Source organism: Sarcophilus harrisii, chromosome 2 (genome assembly GCF_902635505.1).
Source record: "Sarcophilus harrisii chromosome 2, mSarHar1.11, whole genome shotgun sequence".
NCBI lineage: Eukaryota > Metazoa > Chordata > Mammalia > Dasyuromorphia > Dasyuridae > Sarcophilus > Sarcophilus harrisii.
Window position 1 is genome coordinate 155,348,249 of NC_045427.1, and position 20,735 is coordinate 155,368,983.

At 34.3% G+C, this 20,735-nt stretch overlaps 1 protein-coding gene across 2 annotated transcripts in view; it reads right to left on the bottom strand.

Annotated features, from left to right (window-relative positions):
• The window catches only part of MACROD2 (mono-ADP ribosylhydrolase 2), a 2,094,477-nt gene that overhangs the window by 110,939 nt on the left and 1,962,803 nt on the right, over positions 1-20,735 (bottom strand). For both annotated transcript variants that reach the window (XM_031949176.1, XM_031949177.1), the window contains one exon: positions 11,900-11,968. In XM_031949176.1, the coding sequence (XP_031805036.1) occupies positions 11,900-11,968 (69 nt within the window). The remainder of the gene's footprint in view (positions 1-11,899; positions 11,969-20,735) is intronic.

Sequence of the window (20,735 nt, forward strand, 5' to 3'; positions counted from 1 at the left end):
TGTGTGTGTGTGTGTGTGTATACACTGTATATATGTAAATATAGATATTAATATTTATATTATTTCAAACTCTTATGATGTCTTGCAGCACAATGCAAATTTCTTGTTTATCTCTTTTAACAACATATATTTTTACTGTTGTCTGAGATCAAGACTGTTACTTGCCCCCACCTTCCTTTTCTGGTTTTAGTTAGAGCATGATAAATTCCTCTCCATCTCCTTATTTTGACTCTGTGTGAATCTTTATGCTTCAAGTGTATTTCTTATAAACTACAAATTAGATTCTATTTTCTAATCTATTCTGCCACCCTCCTTCATTTTATGGATGAATTCATCTCATTCAAGTTCACTGTTATGATTGTTAATTGTGTATTTCCGTAAACCAGATCCTCTTTTAGTGTTACCTGTGTTGGCGCCTTACCTACAGCTTTACAAAGAAATATGTGACAGAGCAATAATGTGATCAACACTAGTGATTTATAAATAAAGTGAGTTGCTTCTACTTCATTGCCCTTCTTTTCTTCTCTTTATCTTGATTTAATAAATATTTCTTAGATATTCTTTTTTACCCTGTTAGTTTTTCCCTCAGTAAAGTTGAAATTTGTTTTCCTTACAATTATTTGTTACCCAATATCATCCTATCTCATATATTCTTCTTTTTCTATCCATCTTTCTCTGTTGATTATGATGTGCTTTTATTAAATATAGGAAATTCTGTGTGTTAATTTTTTTTAATCTGTTCAATTGTCTTTTGTTTGATTTAGTTAGGATGGGGGTTCATTTGATGACTCTTTTTCTACTTCTTCCATACTCTTCTCACATGCTATGAGAACCAGCAATAGCAATTTCTAAGACATTTTTCTTCCTTTTTACACTAGTGCATTCCTCTTACCTTTTCTTTTCTTTCCCCTTCTAAATCCTACAGAGCATAATCAATACACCCCCATATACTCTGATCACTTTATTTAACTCACTCACTGTCCTCTAAAGACATAAGATTCTGAAAGGACTTTTTTGTTTCTCTCTTTGATTTTAGAAAATTAGCATTTCATCATCCTGTATCTTCTTATGTTTGTTCAAATAACTTTTCTAGATAACTATTGACATGTTTCACTTCAAAATTTCTATACAGATTTGGTATTTTCATCTCGAATATTTAAAAGTTATATTACATTTAAGATATACTTTTCCTCCTGTGTAGGATTACAGCAGTTTTTTCAGAGCAAGTTATTCTTGGTGATACGACTTAATCTTTTGCCTACTGGAATGTTATATTCGAAGATGTCCTCTTATTTATGCTAGGTCTTATATGATCCTTATTTTCTTTGTAACTTGAACTCTTTCTTTCTAGCTGTTTTCATTATTTTTACTTTGCTCTTGTGGCTCTACATTTGGCTATGATATTTCTGGGACTTATTATTTGGGGGATTTCTTTCAGAAGGTGTTTAGTGAATTCTTCCTATTTTTCAATTTGTTGTTTGGTTCTAATAGAATCATGTAATTTTAATTTACAATTTCTCAAAACAGCAGCCTAGATTTTTGTTTGAGCTCATGGATTTCCAGAGTCAATTGATTCTTATATATTCTTATTCTTATATTACATATTCTTATATATATTCTCATATATATGTCACACAACTAAATTATCTAAAGAACTATATAATCCATAAAAGAATCAGTTTCACATACATATGAACAATTGGTACTTTATTAGAATCATAAAATACTATGGTATGTTCTTTTTTACACAGTAAAATCTGAGGTCCAGAAAAATTAAATGATTTTTTCCAAGGTCCCATGGCAATCTGGCAACAGAGCCAGGATTAAAAACTATAATCTGTACTTCTTCTGTCTGCAGTTAAAGAAGCCTGGTTTTTCACTGAACATTTCTTTTCAAGACCAGAAGGAAATTAGTTTTATTCTTCCCTCAGAATGAAGAGGAGGAAAATCTCTTTCTGCTTTTTAAGATATTCTTTTTTCTGTACTAGTCATATCCTGGGTATGTTGATGAAGTATAGAAAGAATAGCAAATCTCAAATTGCTTCTATTAAGTCTCAAAATATTTATTTAAACAATCCAATAAAGTTCTATTTATAGTTCTATTTGATTTGTCTAAACTGCATCAAAATGCTTTGATTTTTCCAACCATTCAATTCAATTCAAGAAATATTCTTTATCATTTTTATTGACTAGTCAAACAAATTTGACTGAACTGTCTGAATTGATTGTAAACTCATAGTATTATAGATCTAGAATAGTAAGGGACCTCAAAGACCATCTAGTCAAGCACTTGCACAGAACAAAGTAGAAAGGAGTCAGGAAACTGGAATTCTACTTCTAGACAACGCTATTTAAATCTGTGATCTAGGTTTAAAAAATTCAACCTTTCTGGTCCTCAATTTCTTAATCAATGAAACGAGTATGTTGAACCAGATGACCTCAAAGGTTCTTTCATTTATTCATTTCTATGTTATTAACAGATGTTTAGTATCACAAAAATAATATTTATGGACATTATTTTGCAGGACAGGCTAAACCCTTCCAGAAATGACTACAGAATCTGAAAATCTTAGGGAAGAGAAATAAATTGTATTATATTAGCAAAGGGACCTCTATTTGTTCTTAAGCAAGAAAGCAGAAAGGTAACAGGAGAGGTATCTGCCGGATAGATCTGTAGTAGAGGTAGGTGATGATAACATACATGATCCTTTGTTCCTGTACCTCTGAGAAATATATTTTTAGCAGCCACAAGGTGAATCCTTGGTTTGTTCTCCTTTGTGAATCAGAGGAGCATCAGTGGGGAAAGAGAAGGTAAGATTAAAGACAATTACTGCACCAGATCTTTGAAAGGATTAAATTTAATTTCCTAATAGAACCCATTTAATGAGTGGCAAGGTTATGATTTCAGGAGCTCTCTGTCTCATATATAACATGTTTCAGTGAAATTGGTATGAGAAGGCCTATGTCCAAATCCTGCCTGGGTTATCCTGGACAAGTGCAAGTAAACTCTTTTGACTGCAGATTTTCATCTGCAAAATGAGGGGTTGACCTAGTTGGCCTCTCATGTCCCTTCCATCCTTGATCCAAAACCCAATTAAGATTTCCTTATCTGTTAGCTAATGACCAAAATTCCTTTCTTAGAGATAAGACCTTTCACTGCACAATCAGAAATACAGATTTAAAATGCAAATGCTTCATTGGAGCAGAATTTTGATGACAATTCATTCCTATGACAGCATTATCTATCAATTATTTAATGAGTGTGAGTGAAATCAGATCCTTTACAGTTCTGTGTAGGGGAGAGGGCTAGAGGCATACTTAGGCAACTGATGTTCATCACCCTCTACTACAATATTCCTTTTGACACTGGACTTGAGGGTCTGATACCAGTGTCAAAGGCAGGTAGATCTATTTCATCTGACCAGCCAGCCAGATTTCATGCATTTGTCTTCCTTCTGTTACAGCTCCCATATATAGCAAGAAATAGGGACAACTGGGACAGTTAAATCTTTTTTTTTTTTTTTTTTTTTTTTTTTTTTTTTTTTTTGTCAAGTGGTGCCCAGCTGCAGTAGACTAGATTTTGTGTTTTTGTTTTTAATTATGACATAAGTCTCTGTTTGGATAAAATTAAATAAAAATGATTTTAAAGATTTTTTTCTGGAAAAAATGCATTTAAGTTGAAACTACAAATATTGATTCAAAAGGAAAGTCTTGTATATTTCATAGGACTTAGAGCTGGAAAGTCCTTTTGAAATCATTGTACATGGGAAATAACTTGCTTTGTCCAGTGATTCCCAAAGTAACACTAACGACCTAAGAAATAGTAGTAGTTATCATCATCATTGTTGTCCTAGATAGCTAATATTTATACAGTGTTTTAAAAGTTTTAGTGCAGTTTTGAACTATAAATAACCTTAATAATTTCAATAACTTAAAATTGCATCAAGATTTTTGGGAAAAAACTATATAGCATTTTGGAGTTTACAATTTGCTTTATTTATATATAGTGGGGAGAGGAGTTAGAAACTATTATTATTCCTGTTTTACAGATGAGAAAATTAAAACTAATAAAGGTTAAGTATCTTGCCTAGGGTTATGACACTAGTAGAAGTCAGAGATGATAGGATTCAAATTGAGGCCATCCTGACTCTAAGCCCAAAACTTTATTCATTATACTACAGCAACTTTATTACCTAATATGTCACCTATTATTAAGTATTTTTTAATATTAATGAACAGATGCATGTTAAATGACCTTTATAAAGATAATTTAGGATACTCTGCATGTGTTTAAATGATATCTGTTATGACAGGTGATAAGCATGAATCTTGACCCTGTTAAAGTATTTACTTTGGTTTCAACTTTTAATCTGCCAATGGAAATTTAAGTAATCTGATGACATTCCTTACCAGTTGTTAGCAACTTATTTCTATTCAATTGGTCTGCATTGATTTATTAATAAACATATTTTTAGGAAAAATAATTTTATAATAACTAAAATAGTCATAAAATTAAATAGAATAAAATCAAATAGAATTTTAGATCAGATGCAATTTCAACTTAAGGAATATAGAATATAACTGTTTGCCCTAAACATACTGCTCTTCCAAAATTTCCTATTTATGTCAAAGATCCTAACATTGTTTGAGTCACTCAGGTTTACAAACTTGGTATTTACTTCACTTCCTCACTTTGTCTTTACTTAACATATGTAATCAGTTATCAAATCTTATTGTTTCTACTTCCACATCATCTTCTGCATCCATCAACTATTGACTCAAAGGATCACTCTGGTTCAGGCTTTCATTACCTTTGCTGTTCGAGGCAACAATATCCGCTATCTCCCAAGATCAAATCGTATTCCCCTCCAACTGATTCTCTAACAAAGTTTTCTGACATGATTTCAGAAAATATGTACTTCCTTCCTCAAAAAACTTCTCTGGCTCCCTACTACCTGTAGATTCAAATATAAATTCTTCTGTTTGACATCAAAAATCTCTTCACAAACTGTTCCCAACTTACCTTTTCAACCTTATTATGTATTCTTCCTCTTCCTACACTCTATAATACAGCTATTCTGTTTGATTTTTATTTCAGGATACTTTGGTAGTTTCTTCCTCCCCTTCTGTTCCTTCCTGTCCATCCCTCCTTGCTTAATTTGTTTCCCCTTTGCTTAGCAGAGTATCTGATGTATGTGTGTATGTGTATATATATATAAATATACATACATGTAGATTTATCAGATACTTAACAAATATTCATTGACTATTTGGCTTTTAAGATCTATAGCTCTTCATAAACTCAAAGAGTTATCCGATAATGCTAATAATTTAAGATGCTTTTCTCAAATGAATTGAAAAAAATTACTTAAGGTTTCATGTTAGTTCTGCCCAACATATTTTAATAATACCATATTTAGTCATTTTGGTACCCAAGAAAAGCTATTTCAGTGCTTCTCATACTTTTGTTTTCAATATCTTTATCCTATTAAAAATTATTGAGGATCTCTCCAAAGTGTTTTTGTTTATCTGGATTATATTTATAGACATTTACCATGTTGGAAATACAAACTATTTTTGAATTTGTAGACCTTCTGAAAGGGTTTCAGAAATCCCCAGGATTCTCTAGACCATACTTTGAGAACCACTGAAATTGTGCAGATCTTGGAACACATGGTCTTATGGTGGGGAAAAAGTAGGCAGCAAGAACAAAAGAGACCCTAATTGCTTTCTGCAAATAGCAAACTCAATACACCTGATGGATGCCACTGGGTAGGTCAGTATGGGACTATAACATACACAAAGCAGTTTAACACAAGATAAATTGAGGAGAGAGAAAGCCCTGACACTTTAGAGATTAGGAAGGCTTCACAAATAAGGTACTTGTTGATTGATCAATTGAGATGGTAACAGAGCTAAGGCTTGAGAGCATCAGGATTCTGTGAGGAGAGTGAGAGATTACATTCAAGCACAGGTCCCAGGTGATGTAAGATAGAAGAAGATGTGTCAAGTTCAGAGGGGAGAGAGTAGCTCATTTTGGAATATACGCCGAGCACATGAAAAGGAGTATGAAATATTGTTGTTGTTTGTCCTTCGTTCTTGAAAAGGACCAGACCTTGTCAGGGGGGGATGCTGTGACAGGAAAGTGAATTGTATTTCAGGGAGAGAGGGCTGGGCAAGGTCACCTGCCTCACTTTCCCCTCACTTTCCCCTCCAGAGCCATCTGGGTCCAGTGGCAAGATATAGATCAGGACGACTGGAGATGGCCCTGGATGCCATGGGAGACTTTGGACTTTTTAAAGTTAAGGTCTCAGTTCGACTGGAGCAATAGATCATTCAGTGATTCAGGCTATGCAAGAAAGAAATGAGGCAAAGAATAGCCCTTTAAAAAAATCTAATCTAAAATAAATACATTTTACAAAACAAATCATTCTGGGAGGGGAAGACCCTAAGGAATTCAGGACCAAAATAAAGATTACCAAAGTGGGTGTGGCCTGGGATCTTTTGTTGACCAATCAAACAGCATGAATTATTTGTGTTTAAAACAAAGTTTTCTTTTTATTTGTTTGTTTGTTTGTTTGTTTTGGTACTTATTGTGTTTTAATTCTTTGAGAATAAACTTGCCAAATTATTTGAATTTGTTTTCCAAAATGGTTCTTAAGAAAGATATGTAGCCCACAAGCACCAAGACATCAAGGAAGGAAGGAAGGAAGGAAGCTACCTGTGTTGCTCTGGTCCTCAGTCCTTCGTTCTGGGGGATGACAATGACACAAAAGGTGATGCCATGACATTTCTATTTTGGAACCATCTGGGTGCAATGGCTGGATGTAAATACAGACAACTGCCCTGGAGAGGCTGGTAGGAGCCGGAGATCCTTAAAAACAAGCTTAAGACCTCCATAGTCAACCAAAGAAAGCTTTGAGCAGGGAACATGGTTTGAGCTGTACTTTAGAAAGATTCCCCTGGCAATTGAATGAAGGGATGAATGGTTGAAAAAGGAAGAGATTAGAAGCAGGGATAGCCATTAGGAGATTACAATATTAGACTTGTCCATGCAAGAAATGATTGAAGTCTGAACTAAGGTGATGGCTGTGTGAATGGAAGAAAAGATATGTATGAAAGATAATTAGATAATAGATAAATTAATGATAAATTAAATAAATAAATAAATAGAAAATAGATATAACAAATAAAAGATAATAGAGATAGAATTGACAAAACTTGGCAACTGACTGGATGTGAATGATTAGGAAGAGTCTGTTTAATTTGTTATGATAAATATTTAGCAAGAGTTGATAACTTGGAAGCTGCTGAGACTTTCAAACTAGCAAAGCTTGGTGGAGCAACAGGTTAAAAAGGAGACCATAATTTTATTTTGAATACAGTTTATTTTAGATGCCTATAGTATATTACACAGAAACTTCCACTATGAAGGAATGGAAGATGAGAGTATATGGCTGTAAATATGAATATGAAAACCATCTTTGAAGATAAGATAAGATAAATGACAGATTAAGAGAGATAGTGAAGGATAGAAGGGTCTGGCATATTGTGGTCCATGGAATCATGCAGGGTTGGACAAGACTAAAAAACTGAACAACAAAATCTGTAAGATCACCATGATAGAAAGAGATTCAGACCTAGAGTGGTCTGTTAAGAGGCATGAGAAAGTTTGACTTTTTAGTAAAGAGAACTTAAGAGAGTCAGAAAGGTAAATGGGGGAAAAAAGGAGCTGATAGCATTATGGAACGCTAAGAATTTCATATTCAGAAAGAAAGAGTGAGTAACAATATCAAAACTCCAAAAAGTCACTTTTTTCTTCCTTGTCCTTAGCTCTCTCATCTATAAAATGTGAGAACTGAAGTAAATTATTTTTAAAGTTCCCTTCAGCTTTAAATCTTATGCTTTTATCACTATTTTAACCTTTTGACATACTGGTTGATAAGAAAGCAAAAAGAGACTGAGGGCAAGTATTCAAACAACAAAATCAGCTCCAGAAGCTAGTATCTTTTCCATAAGATCTTGCATCTGATATATCTTAATGTTTCTTGTATAGAAAAGACCAAAATTGTTTTGTTTCTAAATGTTACACTTTAACTGTGATTATAATAAAGCCCATTAAAGTCACCTCATTTTTCTAATTCCATTTCACTTTGACATAGGAAAAGCTGTTTCCTGTTTTCCTTGGACAGGGTTAGAGGGGAGTAGTAATGGGGTAAGACAGTGCAAGAGGAAAAAAAGGAAATCTTAGGACTAAAATCCTTGTGGGAAAACAAACCACAGACTCTAGAAATGGTTGAATGAGTGGGAAAATGTTGGTGTGGTTTCAATCGGGGGAAAAAAACTCCATCTGTACTCTCCATGACTCTGACAGCCAACAAGAAGATGTCGTGTCAAGAGCAAACGTGGAAAACAATAGCAAGAGTGAAGATCTTCATGAAGGCCTGCAATTCAGCAAAAAACATTCTGCCACTTATCCGAGAGAATGTAATAAACATTTCTATATGAGATCTTAGCATTGTAGAGCTCATAAATAGCCCAGATGTCACAGAGAAGGGATGTATATGAAAGGTAATAACGGAGAATGTTTGGAATGAATCCTCAACATTTCTGACTGCTGTTAACCCCGCTCTGACCTCAATCTTTACCGTTTTCAATGGCAGATGCAATTTTTTTTCATTCAATGCACTATTTTTATCAGCCAGTCAAGATGGCAGTTATAGCAGCATAGACAGCTGGACTAAGCTTTGAATTAATGATCGAGTAAAAACAGTGGGCTTATAAACATGTTATTTCAGAATGAAAGGGCAAAAATCACACCTTACAAATTATAATTAAAAATGAGAGATGGATCAAATACCAGTGCAGAATTTATTTGAAACTTCCACCACAATCTCTCTACCCTACCCTTCCTCCCCCAAACTACATTTTTTTTTAGGCTTTAATGTAAAAGCAGTGTATGATATAATGGTTAGAATGGATTGGAGTCAGGAAGACTTGAATACAAGTCCTTCTTTCTGCAGTGCATAACTGCATAATCATGAACCTTCAGTTCAGTACGTCAGTTACCTCATTTGCAAAATGGGAATATTATATTTGTACTGCCTACATCCCGGGCAAATAAGATGCTGGATATGGAATGCTTTGTAAATCTTATAGTGTCAGATGAATGTTGGGAAAATTTATTAACAGTCAGTTTTGTCTGAAAGTTTGAATTTGTTATAAATGACATGGTGCCTAGTTCAAATTACAATTCATTATGTATTTTATAAATGGCTATTTATTTTCATCTTTCAAATCAATCAAGTAATCAATCAACAAGTATAAGTAAGTGCTTCATTTCTGCCAAGCACTCTTCTAAGTTCTGGGGGTATAAATAAAGGCAAAAACAGAGACCTATCTTCACAGAGTTTAGGTCATATTGTTCTGGGAAAAACAACAGGCAAATACATATATATTCAAGATTCATATATAGACTATGAAGGGAAGGAAATCTTAGGTACATTAGTACTAGCATTAGTTCAAGCATATTAACAATAATTGACAACCTTACATGAAAATAATTGAAAATGCTTTCTTAGAGGAGATAGATCTAGCAGGTAAAATAATTCTAGGATATATTGAGGAATTAAAGCTGTGATTTCCTAAGAGTATCAAGAATAGTGGGTCTATGTGATAATAGCATAGTGATCAACCAAGCAATATAAAGAGAAATAGATGTCAGCCTGAGACAATGAAATGAGTCTTATTCTCATTGACCTTGGTAAACCTCAAGTTGTTTTCTATGATCAAATTATCTGAATGTCCAGTTCTGTTTGTATGTGATGAAAAACTTTGTCTTTATCTATAACAATGCCATTTCTGCTTTGGTATGATTTGCTTATATATGGTTTCTTATCAGATTCTCCCTAAAAGGCAACATCACCAATCATTGATAGTTGGTACTGTGATGTCAAAGCTAGCTTTCAGGGAGTTGGGTGACAAGGCAATCATTAGTAAAGCAAGTGTGAAATAGGTGAATTCTTCACTTTATTCTCATCTTCAACAATAACAGCAACAACAACAACAACACATACACACATAGGCTATTACAACTATCCAAGTAAAATCACTACAATATATTCTCCTAGCAAATTGAAATAGTCTTAAATCATGTTTTTAAAGGATTCTCAAAGATTTAAAGTGTTCTTTCCTTTGGTAAACTCATTAAATTAAAAAAAAAGTTGATTTGTGATTTTTTGGAATGAATTATATTTGCATATTACTCTAGACTCTATCATTGTCATCCAAATTATATAAACTCAGAAAATAGTAGCTAAATAGATGATACTTTTAAAGGGCTTTAAAGTTTACAAAATACTTTATTCATGTTCTTTCATTTATTCACAAATGAGCCAGGATTCGAACACTGTTATCTTGCCTACAAATTCAGCATACTCTACTCTATACCACCTATCAATTGTAGAAAAAGGACAATACTTGCAGGAGAGTGGAAACATCTTTTAGTTCTCATTAAAACCTCAAAGTATAACTTTGGATACTTGCCAGATGGGAGTGAGAGCCATGACAAAGGAAAGTCTCTGTATGGATCAAGTACTTTGACGTGATATAAGGAATAACCTTTTTATTTATTTATTTTTTAAACAATCATAAACATCCAAAAAGTAAAAAGGGCTGCCTCGGGAGATAGGAAGCTATCTGTTATGCATGTCTTCAAGTAAAAGCTGGATGACCAATTGCTGAGGATGTTGGAGATAGGATTCTTGTTAAGAAGCATTTATGGGGACATAGTGGGATAAGTTGTCGGACTAAGAAAACCTGAGATTGTGCAACTCTGGCCAAGTCACAATTGCTTTCATTTCCTCATTTGCAAAATGGGAACCATAGTAGCTTGTGCTTCCTAAGGTAGATATGAAGATGATCTGCAAACCTCTAGGTATTACATTGCTGCTTTTTGCTCATGTCTGACTCAGTGACACCATTTGGAATTTTCTTGGCAGAGATACTGGAGTGGCTTGTCGTTGCCTTCCAGCTCACTTTACAGATGAGGAAACTGAGGCCCACAGAGTTAAGTGATTTTCTCAGGATCACCAGCCAGTGAGGCTGAATTTGAACTCAGGGAGATGAGTCTTTCTGACTCCAGCCCTAGCACTCTATCCTCCACTCACCACCGAGCTGCCCCTATAAGTGCTACATAAATTCCATATAAGGGTTAGAAATTATTATTGTTCAGGTGTGTGTGTGTATATATATATATATATATATATATATATATATATACATATATAATTATACAGTCTCTGAGCTCTTCTTCACTTGAGATTCTGAGATTCTGATAGTGTTTTCTTTTACCAATAAGCACAGTCAGATCCTATTATCGTCCTTCTAAATACTGCCTGCAATGTGGATTTCATAGTCTTAAACATATTCGATATGTATATGAGATGAGATAAATGATGTTGTCAGATGGGAACATGTTCCCTTTTGCTTCTGTTTTAGCACATGCTCACTAAGCATCTTTCTCCTGGCCACTTTCCAAAAATGATTTTAATTCTAAAAGGTTGTTTGGAAAGGAAGTATCCTGAGAAGTCTGAACCTTCTGTTTTCAGTAGAACCAACCCATTTTGAGACCTTCAATCTGATGCCTTGTCTCCTAAACAGATTTTCTGCAAATCAGTCTTTCCTATTTTATGCCATCATTTGGACAGTGGGTGGAGAGGAAGGATTCAAGTACCGAAAAACATAAAGGTCTTTTGTTGTGAGTGGAGGCGGGAGCAGGGTGGTGGGAAGTTTAGCTTGAATTAACCAAAATTGGATTGCCTCTTCACTCTTCAGGGAGAGACAGCCTAAATATTCTCCTCTTAGGAGTTTTCCCTTTTAGATGTAACAGTGTCTGTACCTTTATCCTTGCTGGCTTCAACAGCTTCTTCTGATGAAGGACTAGGGGCCGTGGGAGGCTGTGCCTCATCTTTAAAAAGGAGAAAAAGAAATAGAGTTTATTAGTTGTTAATGTCAAGCTGGGAATTCCCCTGCCCTTCCACTGAAAATAAACCTGACCTTGGCTCAGGGAGGTCAAATATTAAACATGCTTTGATGGAAAAGTGGTTTGATACTGCCTCTGAACAATCAATGGATTAGAGACCATAGACCACAGACATAGAGACTGTTTGATAGTTACAGAGTTCAATAAGGATGCAGTTATTTCATTTAACAGAAAATATTTTTTTAAGCCATTGGCAGCACCCCTTCCCCAACTTTGGAGAGTCATTGTTTTCACTCAAGGAAAGAACAAAAACAAAATCAAAAGCCTTCTGGCTTCTAAGACGTGTTTTTATGTATGTGTTTTTAAAGTTTGGTTTCCTTAGCACAGCATTTCTTCTAAGTTATTCCAGGCTGTCAAACCACAGGGAACATTTCAGATGGCTGTCAGGGAAAGGATATGCAAGAAAGGGAGCATTTGTAAAAAAAGCACAGAAGTCATTTAACATTTCAGATTGTCCAAGCACAGGCAGAGAAGTGAGGATTTTGGGATGGCACCAATTAAAAGGGGGTGGAGGGGAGACATGGGCAAACACGGGCCAGAAACCTCATCAGTAACATCAACTGAGTGGTGTTTTCACGCATCAGCATTTAGGCCAAGAATCAACTACCCAATATTTTAAATGATTTAAAAATAAGAAAATCAATTTGAAACACCTAGATAAGTCAGAACTATGTATAATGAATTAGCTGGATTGTAAAAAAAAAAAAAAATAACTCCTTTAGATAAACATTTACCTAAATCTAAAGATTAATTTTACATTTTTCTTTTTATCTTAAGATCTTCCACAATCTGGCTCCTTCATATCTTACCAGTTTTAGTTTACAGAATTTGTCTTCATGAATTCTTTATTCTAATCACACTTGCCTGTGGATCCCATTCATCTCTTACCTCTTTCTGTTTGCAAGATATCTCTATTATGTTCCCTTCCCACCTTCATGGCTTAGAATTCCCAGCTTCTATTAAAGTATGTGCTCTCATACTTGAGAATTTAAAAAACAAAACACCTCCCTAGTTAGAACTATTTCCATCCTAAGATATCTTTGTATTACTATATACTTGATGTATTTATCTTGATGTATTGTATCATTTTATCTCCCATAAAAGACAATCCTTTTGGGGATTGGGGTTGTTTTGTTTTCAGTGTCTAGTAGGCACTTTGTATGTAGGATGCTGTGTAAGATGCTGGGAAGAGATATAATGTCTGTCTCATGAAATTTATATTAATATGGAGAGATGATGATACCTACTCTACCTACCTTACAGGCTATTTTTAAGGATTAAATAAGATAATGGTTGTAAAGATACTTTATTCATCATATAGTCTCAAATATAAATAGCTATGATTATTATTACAAAAGTTGCATGAAGTGGTAGATAGTGTTGTACTTGGGATCAAGTCTGAAGGGTGGATTTGACACTTTGCAGTTATCATTGAACTTCTCTGAACTTCAGGTTTTTTATCTGTAATTGAGGATAATCATATTTATAGTATTTTATTGTATTGCTATAAAGCACAAATGTGCATGTGAAGCACTTTGCAGACTTCAAAATGTAATAGAGACATCAGATATTATTATTATATAGCCTACACACAAATGACTGTAACACAATGCTTGATAAATTCATAAGGGAATTACAAGGAAAGTACTCTGTGAGGTCTCAGGTAATTTTCACCTGAGGGTATCATCTGAGATGATATTTACTTTTATTCCATATCTGTACTTGTCCATAAAACCAAGTATGTTGGGATCCACTTACTGATTTCTGCATAACCAATCAGGTTTTTGGATCTTTGGTCTGATCTGCTAATTAAGATGTTAAAGCTACTGGCTTTTGATCTCATATTTTTCATCACTTGGACTTGATTTTTGAAGGTAGATGATTTACAATAGTTATGATTGATATGAACTGTATACTGAAGAGGAATATTATTTTTTAAGCAAAAGAGATGGTTCAAAGCAAACCAAGATGATGGAGAAAAGTCAGCAAGTTGCCTAAGCCCTTCCTAGTTTCCCTCAGAAACAACATTAAATCAGGCCTCTCAACCTATAAAAAGATGGAGTAAAATAATTTTCCTGCTTACTATTACTTAGAACTTCAGGAAAGCTCTATCTCATTTGGGTAAAAGGCACAGACTGTGTTAGCCAGGCTAGCAGGAGACTCTTGGATACAGTAGAGATCAGCAAAGCTTTGGAGCCCTGAAATATCAGCCATGAGTAGGCCAGGACATCCCAGAATAGTGAGTGAGCCACCAGCATTTGCAGCCCCTGAATGGAAAGTTAGTGACCAGGGACCTGGGCACAAGAACCTGGGGACATGCTCTCTATGCCCTGGGGGCAGAACTCAACTTTAAAAAATGAGTAAAAAACCAAACCAAAACAGAAAAGAGCCCTGGCCATCCAAAGGGAAGATTAAAACACAAATTCAGAAGAAGGCAAGAATATCAAAATGCTTATATAAAAAGGGGAAGAGGAATTCGTCTCAAGACCAAAAAGCCTTCTTGGAAGAACTCAAAAAGGATTTTAAAAATCAAATAAAGAGGTAGAAGAAAAATTGCAGAAAAATCCACCAATCACCTCCTGAAAGACATCCCAAAATGAATATTCTAAGAAATATTGTAGCCAAATTCCAGAATTATCAGGTTAAGAACAAAATATTTAAGGAAACAATTCAAATATCAAGGAGCCAGTTAGGATTATACAGATCTTAGCAGCTTCAACATTAAGGGATCAAATGACTTAAAATATGATATTCTCAAAGGAGCTTGGATTACAACCAAGAATCAACTATCCATCAAAATTGAATGTTTTCTTTCCGGGAAAAAGAAAGATATTCAGTGAAAGAGGAGACTTTCAAACTTCCTGATGAAAAGACCAGATCTAAACAGAAAATCTGATCTTCAAATATGAGACTCCAAAGAAGCATAAAAAAAGTAAACAGGAAAAACCAAAACCAAACAGAAAACATGTTATTAAATAAGGTTAAACTATTTATATCACTATATAGGAGGATAATACTTGTAACTCTTGAAAACTATTTGAGGCATTTGGAAGAAGTATACATAAACAAAATGTATGGGTTTAAGTTGCCTTTGATGTGATGCTATAAAAAAACTAAAGGGTAATAAAAGGATTATATTGGGAGAAGAGGAAAGACAAGGAGAGAAGGAAAAATAAGGTAAGTCATATCACACAAAGAAGTGCAAAAGACACATTACAATAGAAGAAATGTAGGAAGGGGAAGTCACATTCTCATCAGAATTGGCTCTTAGAGGGAATAATATACACACTCAAAAGGGTATAGAAATCTATCTTAACCTATAGGGAAACAGGAGGAGAAAGAGGATAGACAAAGAAGGTGTGGCTGATAAAAAGGAAGGCAGATTAAGGAAGGTGGTGATCAGAAGCAAAGCACTGTAAGGAGGGACAAGGTGAAAGAGAGAAAGTATAAATAGGGGTGAGGGAATAGGATGGATGCAACATGGAGTTAATAATTATAATTGTGGATATGAATAGGATGAGCTCTCCCACAAAATGTAAGTGGATAGCAAAGTGGATTAAAAACTGGAATCCTGAAAGGTATTGTTTCTTGTAAACAATTTGAAGCATAGAGATGCAGGTAGAATAAAGGTAAAAGATCAAGCAGAATATATTACACTTCAGCTGAAGCAAAAAATTAAAATAAAAAAAGTAAAGGGTAGCAATCCTGATCTAAGACAAAGTAAAAACAAAAATAGATTTAATTAAAAAAGAAAAAGAAAAAAACTACATCTTACTAAAAAGTACCAGGAACAATGAAGTAATGTCAATATTAAACACATATGCATCCAGATTCTTAGAGAAGTTAAATAAATTACAGGAAAAAATAGAGAGCAAAACTATACTAATGGGGCTCCTCAATCTTCTCTTCTCAGAACTAGGCAAATCTAACCACAAATTAAATAAGAAAGAAATTAAGGAGGTGAATAGGATTTTAGAAGAGTTAGATATGACAGACCTCTGGAGAAAAATGAATGGGGATAAGAAGGAATATACATTTTTCTCAGTGGTATATAACACCTAAACAGAAATATGAATATTAGGGCATAAAAAAACGACACAATCAAATGCAGAAAGATAGAAATATTAAATGCCTGTTTTTCAGTTCATAATGCAATTAATATCACATGTAATAAAGTGCTATGGAAAGAAAGGTTAAGAATTAATTGGCAACTAAATAGCCTAATCATAAAGAATGAGTGGGTCAAACAACAAATCATAGAAATAACAATTTAATCAAAGAGTATGATGATAATGAGACAACATATCAAAGTTATGTGATGCAGTCAAAAGTAGTACTTAGGGGAAATTTTATATCTCTAAATACATGAATAAAAATAGAAAATAAGTAGATCAATGAATTGGGCATGCAAATACTAAAGCTAAACAAAGATTTAAATGCCATTAAATACCAAATTAGACATTATGAAAATCAAAAGAGAAATCAATAAATTTAAAAATAAGGGAATTATTGAACTATTAAGTAGCTAAGTCAACTTAAATAAGTTAAGATCTGGTCTTATAAATAAGACAACAACCTAATAACATTGATAAACCTTTGATTAATTTGATTTTTTAAAAAAGAAAGAAGAAAACCAAATTCTTAGTATCAAAAATGAAAAGGATGAATTCACTCCCAACGAAGAGGAAATTAAAGCAGTAATTAGGAACTCTTTTGTCCAACTGCATGTTGAGAAATCTGACAATATAAGTGAAATGGATGAATATTTACAAAATTATAAATTGCCCAGATTAACAGATAGGGAAATAAAATACTTAATCCATTTTGGGGAAAAAAATGAACAAGATATCAAAAAATTCCCTCAGGAAAAAAATTTCCAGGATTAGATAGATTTTCAAGTGAATTCTACCAAACATTTAAATAATTTATATAGTATTAGAATAAATAGTTATGTGGGAAAATAGGCAAAAAGAGAGTCATACAAAATTCCTTTTATGACAAATATAATGCTGATACCTTATGACTCAAATATAGTGCTGATACCTAAACCAGGAAGAGCCAAAACAGAAAAAGAAAATTATAAACTAATTTCCCTAAGGGATATCAATTCAAAAACTTAAAATTATATATTAGGAAAACCAGAATAATATACTATGGCAAGGTAGGATTTATGCCAAAAATGTAGTATTAGTTCAATGTAGGAAAACTCTCAGTATGATTGACCATATTCATAAAAAGACTAACAGAAACCATAGGATTATCTCAATAATATTACCTGCATTTATAGCATCTTTTTTCATGTGGTGGCAAAGCAGTGGAAATTGAGAGAATGCTCATCAAATGGAGAAGGCCTGAACAAGTCATAATATGCAAATGGAATACTTTTATGAATAAGAAATTATGAGGAGGAAGATTTCAGTAAAACCTAGAAAGACTCACATGAACTGATGCTGAGTGAAATGAGCGGAAATAGGAGAATATTGTACTGAGTAACAATCATATTGTGCAGTCACCAAATATGAAAGTTAGTTTTTCTCGGCAATACAATGATCCAAGACAATTCCAAAAGATTCATGATGGAAAATGCTATCCATATGCAGAGAAAGAACTATGGAGTCTGAATGCAGATTGAAGCATGCTATTTTCCCTCCCCCACCCTTATGGCTTTCCTCTTTTGTTCTGATTCTTTTTTCACAATATGATGAATGTGGAATGATTGTACAAGGATAATCTATATTTGATTGCTTGTTGTCTTGGGAGGTAGGGTAGAAGGAGAGGTAGGGAGAAATATTTATAACTCAAAATCTTTTATAAATTAATATTGAAAACAATCTTTACATTTAATTGGAAAAATAAAATGCTATTTTTTAAAAAAAGAAACTGACTCCAAGTTTTATCAGAATAATGCTTCCTTCTTCTTTTATATCCAATGCAGTTTAGTCATTGGTGTCATATTATTCATATAATAAAAATCTTTCTCTGTTGCCTTATCATAGCTTGGGGGGGGGGGGTAACCATGCATTCCTGAAACTAGGCTAGCAGAATCTAAGTTCTGGTTGGTTCTAGCAAGATGTGACAGCTTTGTCAGTGATTTACTAATGGTGTGTCTGTCTTTGGAGGATCAATCTATCTCAATGTAGAGAGACTCATCATTAGACAGCAGCTGGAGTGTTATAAGACAGTTTGGTCACAAGACAGTCCCAGAGACCACCTACTCAGGCAGAGTTTGCAATCAATTTCAGTAGGAGTACCTACAGCAGGGAAATCTGGATTCTTTTGAAGATTTGAAAGAGAATGTGTGGTGGGCTTTTGATAAATGATAGGTTAGTAACAAATGAAGAACACTGACAATGAGCCTGGATTTGGGGTCAGCCAGATTCCCCACTTGGAAGAACATGAAAACCAATTTAAGACTTCATTTAGAACTGATCCTTTATGTTGTCAGGGTACCATCATTGTTCAGATAAAGCTATCAGATTCATGACTAAAGAGGACGATTTCCTGCCGCCCTTTGCTGATGGGCTTTATAACCTTTTTAGTCCAAAAAGAAGTTGCCTGTTGTTTTCTGATTAAAGGAAAAGGGTGACTCTATGAAACATAGGTCTGTGTGTGTATGCAACAGAAGCTATAGGGAAAATGCAGTTAGGAACAAAGAGATGAGTGAATAAAAGTGGGGAACCTCAGCAATTGCTGAATGGCCTCAACTGTCAACAGTTAGCTGAATAATACTGGGCAGCTGAATGTAATGGGAACAGTGACAGTTTTTTTCATATGAAACTCATCTACAAAAGCATCCAGCAAGAATGGGGGGTTACATCCCTACCAAAGATTTCAGCATCACAAATTCATTTAATTGAAAAGACTGTATTGCCATAAATTGAACTGGTTGACTCAATATTGAGACCCAAGACCCAAGTCTCTGGCTTGCTTCAGTGCTTTTCCTGAATAGCCTTCTCCAATATCATTTTCCAAGTTAGGAATAAAGGCTCTCATTTTGCTATTGAGGATTACTGGGCTAACACACAAAGTTTTAGGTAAAAATTTGACCACTTTCTTTGTTTTAAGTTGAAGTGTTCAGGATAGAAGCGAATAGGTGTCTGGAAAATGTTAGAGCAAGACCACCATTTAAAACAAAACAAAACACTTTATAACTCAAGGGAGGTGACTTGGAAACTAAAGAGAGTGGAAGTATTTTTAGTCATTCAGTAGCAGTTATTTTGATAACTGCATAATTTTGCCTGTCATCCTTTTAGTTGAAAGCTTTCCAGGGTGCAAAAAATAGGCAGAAGCAGGATAAATCAAAAGTAATGATAATTTCTTTTGAGTTATAACTGCTATTTCATTAAAATTGTCCAATTTATAACCCACAACTTAGAATTCATCAACACACAATTTACAAATCTGTCGCTAATGAACCAAGGCTTTTACTGGAAGCCTTTGTTTCTCATATATGACTCTGGGTTCTTGAAAGTCAATCTCAGTAATGCAGTTTACCAGAGTAGAGAAATAAATAAATGAGAACATTTGGACATAAGGTGGGGGAGGCTGGGACTGGGGGAAGATGTACAGGTCCATGATTTCCACTGGGATAGGGATTTCTTGGTAAAAAGACTCCCTCTGCAAATGCAGATCAGCAATTGTTATGTAACTGAGAGCCTTAAAGAGTAAAAGAGTAGCCTGTTGTACTGGTAATTTAGGTGACTTGTCTATAGTCACACAGCCATATCAAAGAGTAGACTTGAATCCAGGTATTATTTATTCTAAGCTGCTACCAACTGCCTCTCAAATAAAAATAATTTCACCTAAAAATAGAGGATACATAATTATTTAGGTATCAGGGGAACTTTATCCTTGAAATATGTTTTTGTTTCTTTTTTTCTTTAACTAAGAACCAGGGGAAAAAGACTGGATGGGTAATTTTCTTGGTGAGGAATTCCTAGGTAAAGAAAATCCCCATTTCACCGACACCTGCCACCTTCTCTGCATCTTAGACTTAAAGGATTTCAGAGAATACGGAGAGGTCAGGTGATATGCTCAGGGTCACAGAGCTGATTTGTGTCAAAGGCAAAGCATGAATTCACATTTTCTGGTTTTGATGTCAACTCTTTCTACATTATGCCATATTGCTTTCTTCAGTGAAATCTAGGAAAATGCTGACCTGATGTAAGCCACCTAAACTGCTTTCATTTTTTTCTCTCTCCCACTACTTAAAGGATTACCAAGATAAATTTTTTACCACTAAGAGGGAAAATAGAGTTGGTAACTTAAACAGGAAAGTGCATTTTTGGACTGAAATGCTTTCATTCATAATGAATGGAGTTGTGGTCTCTAGTGAGAGAGGCCTAAGTTAATCTGGTGGAAAGGTACAAGTTTTTAGCCAATAGCACTGACTAAGGCTATTGTTTACCAAGGTGGACCAGAACTTGAGAAGAGCTTAAAAGAAGTCCTTAGCTGTGGACTTCCATTTTCTCTGAGCTTGTCTTCTCCTTTGTGCTATTCTCATCTTGTAACAAACCACAGTGAAAAAAATCGAGTCAATTTAGGAAATCTCTCTTTATGACTAATAGGCAACATCGAAATTAATTGTGACCAATGTAGCATAACTTCATTTACAAGGCCTGGCAATAAAGCAAGGGGGAAGAATTCTTCCAGAGGAATGAAAAGAAAAAAAAAAAAAATCAACATAAATAGT